This window comes from Nipponia nippon, unplaced genomic scaffold (genome assembly GCF_047370975.1).
Source record: "Nipponia nippon isolate SJK-2023a ecotype South Korea unplaced genomic scaffold, ASM4737097v1 scaffold_3, whole genome shotgun sequence".
NCBI classification, from domain to species: Eukaryota; Metazoa; Chordata; class Aves; order Pelecaniformes; family Threskiornithidae; genus Nipponia; species Nipponia nippon.
In genome coordinates this window covers 90,774,474-90,786,708 of record NW_028262347.1, presented here as the reverse complement: position 1 = coordinate 90,786,708, position 12,235 = coordinate 90,774,474, and the positions used below count along the sequence as shown (strand labels likewise).

The window sequence follows — 12,235 nt, the reverse complement described above, 5'->3', positions numbered from 1 at the left end:
CTTTTGCTCAAACACTCCATCAGAGGCAGTTATAATAGATGGTATTAGCTTGATAAGAAATACTACATAAACACTTACAGTATATACACTTATATAAACACTGTATAAAACTCACAGTAAAATTAAGACAAAATGCTTCTTCTATGTCATCCTCTGGATAGTCCAGTAACTGTTGCATTCCCCTGCAAAATAAGTTGCAAAGTACTTGTACCAGTGGAAAGAAAGATGAACTTATTATCCTGAAGTATTCCTTATGCTTTGATAATTCCAGTTTAAAAAAAAAAAAAAAAAAAAAAAGAAATCTTTCTACTGTTATTTCATTTATTAGTGCATTGGCTTGCACCTTTTGCAGTGCTGGAAAATCTCAGGCAATCATTTTGCTATTACTTGTAGCGTTATTTCCTTTTGAATATCTCCAGAGGTGAAGAGAGAAGATTCATATCCTAGTCTTCAGCTAAGGGATTCCCATACCAGAGGTGGTAAGTACTTCATAACCATTGATGGCCTCTTCTATTAACTTGTTTGATTTCTCCTTGAATCTATGAAAACTTCAGCATTCACAACACTGAGGCAATCAAACATCCACTTCTGCTTGTTTGAACCTCCTATGTGTTCAAATCCCTACTCAAGGGCAGATACTTAGCATGTATTTGTTCCTGAAATAAGCAAAAGTGTTTCCTTGATGGACTAAAATCAGCTGTTCAGAATTAAAACTAGGTTCACACTTAGAGTTATAAAATTAATGGCTAAAACTTGAAGGTTTTGAATTTCAAATATTATTTTCTCCTAAATTTCTTGTAGGATAATAAAACGGAAGACACAAATACTAAACCCAAGCATTTAGAAGCAGGTGTTTAAAAACAGCATGTATCCTTTCTCAAATGACATGACGGCTGCAAGTTACTCTGAGCTGTTTATCCTGTTAGTGTGAAAATAACACATTTTCTTTATGTTCTTAAAGGAAAACATTGAATTAAAAATTAATTCCTAGTAACACTCATTTTTCTGTCTTGCTTACCTGCCAACATCTGGCATCAACTCTTTTAAGTCATCCAGGGATGGTTTCTTATTCAATAGTTTTTTGTACAAAGCCAAAGGGAAATGAAGGTCTACAATAGTAAAATTATATATTGCTAGCCCACAGACAACACCAATCAAATGAAACAAGTCGCTGTCTTCAAAGGTCTAAGAACAGAAAACAGACACAATGGTTTAAGATAGTTATTTTAATCTTGCAGAGTCCAGAAAAAAAGCATACAGTACAGTATAATCTGAGTGAGTTTCATTTATATTTTCTTTGAACGTGTATATATCCATAAGTACTGAGGAAAACAGGATAAAGTTTTAAGCAGCTGAGAGAGACACTGAAATCCAAGGAAACAGAACTCTTCTACTTAAAAAAAAAAAAAAAAAAGCTGAGATACAACATATTTTGTGTTACAAGTGATGCATAGCGCTGAAAGCACTGGAATAAGATTCTGGTTTTGCTAGTGACTTACTATTGAGTGCTTAAATATATGTCAATTTTTTTAAAAAATGTTTTTGGGAGGAGGAGCGAGGAGCTCACTATTGACTCCCTTGGAGTTAATAGCCAAGGCTTAACACACCACTGTGGAAATGTTAACTTTCAGGTATTTGTGATATAGCCCCCCTAGTCAGTGTTTTTCTCTGAAAGAGGGCTACAAAGTCAGTGACCAAAACATTTGAGAAAGTATGACCAGATGACTACCTACAAACAGACCCATAAACGTGACTGAACACAGAAAGACCTGTTCAACATGACACCTCAAGAATTTTTCTCTGCCACCTTGATTTACTGATTCTGCTCTTGGAATCAGTTTACTCTGGCTGCCACTTCTTCCTACTAAGCTCGTCCGGGTTGGGGACAACTGGTAAGGAGTAAGTGAGGAATGGGGAAAAACAGAAGGGGAAAGTTTTGGTCTAACAATGACAAAAATGAACATTTTTTGAGAATACTTATTTCAGCTTTTCTTGAAATAAAACTACTACAAACTACTATGTTCATATATTAGTAATATAAATATTTTAAGTTCAAAGAAAACTAATTACTATAGATTGCACCCTACCTTGTCAGAGAACCAGATCAGCCTGGACTCTTCATAATACCTGAACATTCCATATTTGGGATCTAGCAACTCCCTCATGATGAGCAAAAAAAATTCTTTGCGAACACCTCCAGCATCAACAGCTTCTTCCCCTACAAAAATAACCTGAAACACACAATTCAGTTAGCACTGAATTAAAACGGATTGTGACACAAGATTTGTCCAAAAATATTCCCAATTACTTGCATGTCAGAGAAAGACACTTTGAGCAGTATGTACTGATAATACCTTGAGTGGCTTCTTGTAGTCTACATTCTTTGTTTTTCTCAGGACTTCGACAGCATCTCCTACAATATTGTCTCTCCGTACCATTAGTATCAGGCATGGGTTGACAGATTCAAATACTGGCAGAAAGAGAGAAGACAAATTCTGCCTGTGAGCCTGATCAACAGCCATCTGGAAAAAAAAAAACAAAGTGGAAGTGTCAGTAGGTAACATAAGATTCCTGCCAAGATTAAACGTCCATCGGTCTTGTCTTAAAAAGTGCAGAAGACATGAATGGGAATAGCCATTATGAGAGCTACCGAATTTCCCCAAATTTGCTTCACTTTCCTTTTATCTTGGGAAATGTTTAATCTCGGGAAATATTTTTCCTTTACCCATTAGCTTCATCAATGTTAATGTTCAGGGAAGTCTTAGGATACAGTTTTTGACCTTCCAGTCAAAATACTTTGGATAACAAAAGGAAGCAAAAAAATACTGCACTTCATCTAATGAAGAGTAAGCTGTTTAATATAAATCTGGCATGAAAACATCCATTAAAAACTAATTCACAGAATGAAAAGTGATTTGTTCATCTATTTAATTTGTATTATAATTTTTGTATTACAACTATTAAAAAACAAAATACTGTTGCAAATGCTCTGAATGGCATAGAACTCTTGAAAGTTTGTGATTTTAATACTATTTAATATCATTAATAGAAAGATTCAATGTGAACATTTCCCTGAATTCATCAAATGTTGGTATTGACTGTGTATATACATTTTTAAAGGCATAAGAAACTATTTTTATTATGAACTACTAAAGCAAGCTAGTATTTTTCTACATGAGCCCATTACTTGAGCATGACTTCTCTCTTCCGTTTCATTTGAGACTCAAAACATTAACTTTTATTATATTAAACATTATAAACATGGGGGAGGGCTGGTGCTCTTACTGCTGTTACTTTTGCTGTAGTGTCTCTTCATTCTTCCTTTCCTTTTTTAAGGAGATGACCTATTATACCCTTACAGCAACTGAACAGGTATGGATTGTATTTATTAAAAAAAAATTTGCAAACATCGAACAAAAGTATAGCTCACCACATCACACTGGTTTCAGTTCTACCTAGACAATCATGAAAATACATAAGATCCTCTCAGTTACTCTATGGCTGTCTAGCGTATCTATCTCTAGATGAGATATGGGTCAAGATATAGAATTGTTTGTATCAAGTACCTAATTTCTAGGAAAGTTTCTAGTTAAAAACATAAGTGAACAAATTAGGAGTAACATATAATTGCATTTAACAGGAAAAGAGCCAAAAACTTCAGCGAACTGCAAGATCAGGAAACCTACTCCCACTATCCCAAGTAGGTGCTAGATTTTCAAGATAAGCTTCCTTTTCTACTGCCTTGCAGACCGATCAGACTTCAGAGTTTACCAGCGTTTTGAGGGTGGCATGACAGATGAAATGAGAAATTAGGTGTGTGCTAGATATTCATGTGGTGCCAACATGTTGTCTCTCTGATACCACCAATCTTAAGAAAAGCACTAGCACCTAGTCCCATCAAGATAAAAAATTAAAAGTAACTGTAACTGGCTGCTGCCTCTAACAAGATAAACTGACTTCCAGCTCTGGGCTCTACACATATACCATTTAAAGTCTGCTCATATGGGAGGTGGGGTTGTTTTTTGGTGGGGGTGGTGGTTGTTTTTTTTTTGTTTGTTTGGTTGGGGTTTTTTAATACCTGTACTAATGGGTTGTTAACACCTCAAAAAAGCCATCTCATGAACGAAAGGAAAAGAAGTTCCTTAGAAATTTATGCAATTATTAAACAATCTAATTTCAATGAGATCCCAAACCCACAAAACCACTAGCTTCTATCGTGTATATACCCTGAGATTAAAACTAGATCCCTCATTCTTATGGAGAAGAGATTACAGAGTTTGAAAATAACAAAAAACAAACAAAAAACCCCACAACCAGCAACCCCCTAAGATCCCCAACTACAAAAAAAAAAAAAATTCATAACATTAAAAACAGACTCTTACCTGCATCTGTATGACTGCATCTGTTTGTAGGAGAGTTGTCTTTGCCTGGGCATCAAATACAAATGGGTATGTGCAAATTGTAACAGGAATATCTGTTAACTAGAATGAAGAGAACCATGTCATATCTCTGCTTATTTAAAACCCACAATCATGGTTAAAGAAGCCATTGCAATAGTATTCATTTAATACATCTATTGTACTGAAAAGAGAAATAAGTCTTTACTCATCATTAATGAAGGGCCAAAGCATCTTAGGAAAATTAAGTAGATTTTCAATTGTTTAGTACTTCAGAAGAAAAAAAAAACCACAACACACACAAACACCACTCTCACTTAGTACATTTTAATTTCAGAACTTTTATTACAGCTAGTATATGTATCAAAGTAGTCCTTGTTTTCAAATGCTGCTCTGAATTTGCAATACAAAGAATTACATATTTTTGTCCCACAAAAATCTTTTCAGATTACAGCCGTACTGACTTTAAGCTTTACTCCCAACAGAACACATCAGACAATCCTTAACATTCATATTTCTGATTTCCTTACATTCTGCAAAAGAAATCAGACTGCAACCAATCTTACCTCAGTTAATCCATGGTTGACATCCTATGACAGCATTTGCACAAAGGTAGCAATAATTAAGATGAAAAAGCAGCATTAGTGTCTGCATTGATTATTCATCTCTGGTGTAGAATTAAAAATATTTATCTACAGCTTCCCCCCCCCCCCAAGAGAATGTTTATTGAGAAATAAATATCAACCATAAACATTCTAATTAATCTATCAAACACAACCATGCCTTTCAACACCCTATATATCAGTCTTTAAAAAAGGACCATTAAAGTTTTCTTGGATGCAAAAAATTAAACCTTTTAAATGTTTATTTCCATACAATAATAAATGACATTTGCTTTTACCTATGTATTTTCATTCTCAAATGACTGCAGCATGTCAAATTAAATGCAAAACATTTTTAACAAGTAAAAATTTAAAAATACAAAAGAACCCCACCACTTTGTCATAAAGTCTTAAGAATCATTTGGGTCTATGATAAGATATGATATGAGAAAAGCAATTGACTCTTGAAATTTGAGACAGACCAATACATATGGCTGGGACTGTGTGGAGACTTCCACAACAAGCTAGATTAACTGTGCTAAGAAACTATGTTATCCATCTGGTGCCGTGCACCCTCCTTATCCTGCACTGAAAGCTAAGTTCGTTTCCACCCAGCAGGGGCGGGGGCAATGACAAAGAATAAAGGTAATGACAAACTAATAAATTTTAAATTTGACTATATATATGAGACTCAGAAGTCAAATATGTAGACATCCATGACTCAGAAAGTGAGGGCCAGAATATTTTGCTTTCTATCTCTATCCCTAATTCCTACACGAAACATCAGATTTGAGCACCCCATTCATCACAGATTTATGCAATTCTGTACTCCGACTATATCTGCCATTATTTATTCCTAATTAAAATCGTTTTTCTCAACTCCTTTAAGTTGTATCTCAAGAATACTTCTTCAGATCAATAGTTCATTATTTAGTACCTCCATTTTTTCCCCCACTCATTTTTCTGTTGTTGAAAGAATAAAAGTTTTTTATTCCAAGTTTCTCTCTGAGAATACTCTGAATACTTCTGAGATTCTCTTTTCTTCTGTATTTTCCCCTCCACATTTTAATTAAGGAACCGTGCAAACAGTTTTGCCTCAAGTTATGACAATAAAAATTACACTAGCAAAAGAAATTTTGATTCATTATTACTGGTTTGATAGGCAAGTAGGGCTTCTTATCATTTTAAAAGCAAGAACACAGGAAACTAGTGGACCTGAAGGCAGGAAAAGGCCATCAACCCCATTTACGAAGGAGATCTGACTAAGGCCATGGAATTTCTTTCAGTCCTATAATAAATACAACTTATCAAAGTAACTTTTTCTGCTGAACTTGAAACCACACAAATGCATGACAAAATAATGATGATTAAAGAAAAAGTCAGTGTCTGGTATTTTCTCAGTAACATCAAGCTACTGCTCAACCTTCCGATTTAATTAACAAATGGAGCTTCAGACTTTCATTACAAAGCAATTTTCCAGCTCTCATTTTCCCATATTCAGTATTTTCTTCTCTGATCATGACATGTGCAATCTGGGTTTGTTTACATCCATTTAAAGCATAGCTGCAAAAGTCATCATTTAAATTCCACCACTTCTGTACCCTTCACTGGCATACCCTTCTCTGTTCCAAATATACAACCTGTCTCTAATTCCAAGGCCCTGCAATACTTATCCCTAGCTTCTACATCTCATTTAGTATACCACCCCTCTTAGCTACCAACACCAGCCTACATCACACACCGGTTATTTTTTCAGACAAACTTGGCTGAAACAAATGTCTGTCATGACTGTCAGTACTGACTCATTATTTCTTTACGCTCCCCAGTCTCCCTGCTGTTGTTATTTTACATTGCAATTTTAATTCTTTGGTAGATAGCATCACTTGCTTTGTATTCATAAAATACAGCAAAAGTAGGTCTCCCATGCTCAGGACCTTCCAGGTACCGCAGCATAAAAATTAAAATTTAGGTGGCTAGAGAAAGCGTATTAACTTACTCAATATTCTTTCAAGGTTTAAGTCAAAGAACCGTGTGGCAAAATCCTATCCAACTCACTAATTCTCTGCAGAGTCATTAATTTACTCCCACTTACCACTCTCCTGTTTACAGATCCAGGAATTAATTATCTCAGTTCCTGTTGCTATACTCAAAGCAGAAACCTATGTTAGTAATCTGTCCCTTGTAACTCCCTATTATGCTTCTAGACTTAGTTTTCCAAGACAGTTTCAGCTTTCTCATTGACTGAACCTATCTTATATAGCAATTCAGGTTATTCTGGATGTTTTCCTATCATGAATTATCACTTTCCTAACTTTTTTGACATGGCAAGTCTCAAGTGACAGCATTCTAAATCACTTTTTAATTGATGGATTAAAATGTTGAACAGTGTCAGTCCTAAGAATGACACCCTACAAGCAGCACAGCTATTTAACAATTCTTCCTTAGCTAATACCTGACATGAGGAGCCTGTTCAGCATCAGTGACCTGTGAAGATATGTTTAGGAAAAGAAGTGCCCGTATTTAGAGAATCTACAGGCTTCTAAAGGGACAAAACCAAAACAAAACATGGAGAAGGGGAAACACCACAAGAAAACCAAAACCAACACAACTTACCATTCCAAATACCTGCTGCTGGACCCAGTTGACATAGTCATTTCTGATATCTATCAAATCTTGTATCTCATGAATGTAAAATCTGTCGTACTGTATAACTTGTCCTCTTTCATTTACCTGAAGAAGTGCAATTTATTTTTTTATTAGCACTTTGTGTAACAGTTTTCAAAAGGACATTTTCCATGTTTTTCAAGCATTTGATACGTCAGCCACAGACACTCAGCTACTAAAGAAATTCTAGAAAAACAACAGTGCCTACAAGAATGCAAAATACAACGTTAAAGACATGGACACATGGATTATTCAGAATCCCATCAAAGATGCAAAGCAGAATAAGACTAACTGAGCATACAGCATCGCACAATACAGTGCTGCCACTTTGAAACATCATATGATCTCACAGGAACAGTGATGAATACACATATTCGTGTATACAATGGAACAAATACTTGTTCCTGTATTTGCTCAAGTTTAAGAACTATGATTCAGGAACTCTATTCTTAATTACAGTATGAATACTATCACTATTACCCATGAGGAACAGTTTCTATTCAAAAACATTAAGCTTAGAAAAAGAGGGGGATGTGGAAAAATAACGTTATATAAAGGCTTGTCTCTACAGTATAATTTTAATCCAGAAGCATCCACACTTTCCTAACACACACTTCTTTTTCCAAGGACTGTTAAGCACCATTACCTCCCAAAACAGCAAGATCCCCAGTTCTGTCTTTATAACCAGATAATCTAAGCCTATTTTTCTCGAACATCTCCCCCACCCGTCCCAAACCACTAGATACTAAATCCATGAAGTACCCCAGATATGTTGGCCCTTTTTTAACTCTTACTTTAGTCCACACCAGCTAAATATTAAGACTATACCAACATAAATAGCTGGGCAGCAGGATAGGTACAAATTTAACTATTTCTACAGTGTAGCTACATATTAGTCAAAGTTGGGTTTCAAAAAAAAATTAGGAACTTAGGAGAGCCACATTACAATTCTACAACTACCCACGAGGCTTTAAGATTTTAAGATCAACTTCAGCTGTTACGACTTAAAGCTACTGCAAGCCTGAGCAGTGACAGAAATTCTAAAGGCAGCAAAATAATCATTTATTATAGACCAACAGCTTTCCAAATGGGAATCTGTAATGGACATCTTGCACTTCTAACACAAGATAGTTACTTAACAGTCTTACTCTCAGCCTTAATTTGATGGTCTCCATAAAGAATAAAGAAAAGCTGAGCAAACCATAGCATACAAATTCCAACTTCCAAAGCATAAATCTTTTCCATTCTCTCTGACAGCTTGGGGAGGAGGGCTGTTACATATAGCACACAAAGATCCAATTTAGACACCTCTGCCCATTTTGCTGGATTGTACAAATACAGTACTTGACCAACACCCTTAAGGAGTGCCTAAAATGCTCTTTTATCACATGAACACAAAATGCCATAGGACCAGAATAAACTACAGAGGGGAAAAAAATAGGGGTTGGGAGGGGAAACCTCAGCAGCAATTAGGTAATACACTGTGATGTGCACAGTCTGCTTACTCCAAATGATTTAGGCTATTTTTGTTCAAAGTTCATAAATTCATTAGTTTTCATGAATTAAGTTACAATACTAACAAACGGAATAAACAAATAGGAAAATAAATGTTTGTCTTGGCAAAACTGTGCAGATCTTTCTTGTCCAAAATGCAGCTTGCTCTTATCTTCCATTTGTGATCTTATTTGCTATCATTTTAAGCTTAAGAGGCAATTCTTTCCAACATACCCTCACAGATGCAATTGACTGGGGCAGTCTGTGTTCCCAAGAAAATAGGTAATTCCATCACCATGTCAGATCGGAATCCAGAATTCCAATGTTTCATAGGTCCAGATTGAACAACTACAGATACCTCTGTAGATGCAAGCCTAAGTATTTAAAACTCTTTAGTAACTTAACTTCTTTTAACAACTACACAGCACACACATGCTGACAAAACCAAACAGATAAGTAATTGGTTAAAACTGATGTAAACATACTCTATGCAATATTTCCAGAACTCTGAAAGCCGTGTGTAGAAAATTGGTAAGTATTCTTCTTTCAGAAGCTGGAATGCCAATCTTGCACAACTTCAAGAGGTGGACTACAACATCCTTGTAGAGTTCCACTATCTTGAGAAACAATGGAGGTTCAAGTACAGACCACCAATTTTCTGTCAACAAATGGTGAACACACAAAGTTAGTACTTGCTACTACAACATTATGTTATGCTATCCTTTTAACTAAAAAACATGTTTTGCTACTTGTCAGTTACCAGACCCCCCCGCTGCAAAAAAAAAAAAAAAAAATTTAACACAGCAAGAGTGGTGCAGACTTTTAAACAACTACTCTTTGTATAAATAATGAGACCTCTATTCAAATGCTCTATTGTTAACACACCAACTCTTGAAATTGTCTGTTCATCCAGAGTACACAACAGTATCACCAAGTAACTTTAGACATAAAAACAGATGGCTCAAACGCTGAAGCCTTGACTTAAGCAAACAGTCCTGAGAGCAATGGAAAGTGAAGCAACGCAAGAAAGGGATATACAGTTCAAAGAAATTATCAGTTTGCTTTTCTTTACAGCAGACAAGCTCTTTACTCTCACCAAAAACTAATGAAAAACACAAGAGATGGGTTACAAAAAATAACTGAGGAAGAAGAAAGCACCCTCTCAAAAAGATACCAATTAAAAAGTAAATATTCTGAAACCTCAGCTCTTTCAGCTGAATTTCAGGTGACAGGAGTCACAATAAGTAGATGTAAGGAAGTAGATTTAGAAAAAACAGAGCTTTTCTCAGCTGCGTATTTGAAGACCACATCTTAGGATCAGTGAGAAAACCTCTCAGAAGAAACAGAACAGGTGCTGTAGTCAAAACAGACAATTTAACATCTGCTCTGCAACACTCCTGTAAATTGCTTAGCGCTTGTTAGCTGTCTGACCATGTAATTTTCACTTCAAAGTGTGAAGATACCTATCAGATACACTGAACTACACAGTTTAATTCCTCCCAAATGGAATCAGTCCAAAAATTACAACACCAGATAAATTCATATGGATGGCCAGTTAACTCACCCAGAAGCAAAATAACAGGTGTTTTCTTACGCATCGAGCAATGTTAACCCTTAACTTTCTCAGTGGGGAATTCTATATAACTGTAAACGCACAGCAGGTGTTGCTGAAACCATGTATTCACTGATGGACTTTCTACACATTTTCATCTGGAGATCCTTAGTTTTAACAGTAAAGAATTCAAGTTCCTTACCAAGAACTTTCAGCGGAGCTTTTTCTAGGTTCAGAATAGCTGTTCCAAAGGGAATAGCTAATGTTGTGAAATTGTTTGCATCACTCATCAGTGGGCATTCTGGTAGAGTGAGATACAGCCTCAAAGCTTCAACATCTGGTAAGGAGCTGGTCAGCTTGGGAATAAGGTTCTTTTCCAAACTAGCTGCCACCTACAGTACATCATAAAATTCAGTTTATTTTAATGCAATTGTGAATTCAAACAAATGCCCATCTAGATAAAAAATAACCTAGAAAACAATCATCAAGAGTTTAAATTAGACTATTCTACATTTAGGAAAAAAGACATTATATTAAATATTAAAATACAGACACATACAATATGCTGATGTGTTACCTAATTGGCACAACACAACACAGTTTTACATATTTGCAGTTGATATATTATTGAGTAAAGGAAGTTATTAAAAGGGTCAGAGCAAGCATAACCATAGTACTTCTGGATAGGTGTAACACAGAGAGAGAATCCCAAACAAGGAAAATACACAGCACAAACCTGTTGTGATATATGAGCGTGGTCAGGCTGTATAAGTTTGTGAAATAGTAGTCTAGCAGCATTCATATCAACCCCTGAGAATCTAGTGCTGGTTTTGTAATGATCATCATTGCTGCAGCAAGAAAAAAAAAATACAGAGAAAAAGACTGAATCCTGTATTCTTGGCAACTCAAGAACTTTTTCCACCTTGAATTTTTAGCCCTACTTACTAAGGAATTAAAATATGAGAGATCACAGTATCAGACTTCCATTTCTTATATGACCTTTGAAACAACTGAAAAAAAATCTTCTCTAACTGCAACACAATCATGTAAAAACACTAGGATCTAAACCAGCCTGTGCAATATATTCCCCTTGAATTATATACAAACTGTGGCTGAGAAGTAATGAGTTTTGCTGGCTTACATGGTAGCAGCCAGGTGGCACACGCTTCCAAAGAGTGGCAGGAGACATGCTGCATTTGGACCAGCTGACAACCCATATGGCAGTAAAGGAGCTAGAAGTTTAAACTGTGGCTATCAGAGTAACAGTAAGATAAGGAAATACTGGGAAGGTGTTACACTTGAAACAAGAGACACTAGGAAGGTAGTCACCATTACTTCTGTTCACAGGAATATTTGTTTAAAAGCCTGATCACTTACCTCAAAGCCAAAAAGCTGCCATTCAGACACCCAGCTGAAGAGAATGTTCCATCAATTTCACTGAAATTATTCATATGAAATAAGTTACATTTAGTTTGTTTTCTTTTTACAAATTAGCATTTGCAATAAAAAACTATATTTAATCCCTG

At 35.6% G+C, this 12,235-nt stretch overlaps 1 protein-coding gene across 6 annotated transcripts in view; it reads right to left on the bottom strand.

Annotated features, from left to right (window-relative positions):
* The window catches only part of HERC4 (HECT and RLD domain containing E3 ubiquitin protein ligase 4), a 49,730-nt gene that overhangs the window by 18,235 nt on the left and 19,260 nt on the right, over positions 1-12,235 (bottom strand). For 4 of the 6 annotated variants that reach the window (XR_015706494.1, XR_015706493.1, XM_087765751.1 and 1 more), the window contains 11 exons: positions 12,087-12,146; positions 11,446-11,557; positions 10,912-11,101; positions 9,643-9,815; positions 7,613-7,729; positions 4,964-4,987; positions 4,383-4,481; positions 2,355-2,522; positions 2,088-2,231; positions 1,019-1,185; positions 116-182 (listed from right to left, as the gene is read on the bottom strand). Coding sequence is in view for 4 of the 6 variants with exons in the window: in XM_087765751.1 (XP_087621877.1) it covers positions 116-182; positions 1,019-1,185; positions 2,088-2,231; positions 2,355-2,522; positions 4,383-4,481; positions 4,964-4,987; positions 7,613-7,729; positions 9,643-9,815; positions 10,912-11,101; positions 11,446-11,557; positions 12,087-12,146 (1,321 nt within the window). In the remaining 2 variants the exon portion in view is untranslated. The remainder of the gene's footprint in view (positions 1-115; positions 183-1,018; positions 1,186-2,087; positions 2,232-2,354; positions 2,523-4,382; positions 4,482-4,963; positions 4,988-7,612; positions 7,730-9,642; positions 9,816-10,911; positions 11,102-11,445; positions 11,558-12,086; positions 12,147-12,235) is intronic. The other 2 variants (XM_087765750.1, XM_087765752.1) reach the window with 2 other exon arrangements.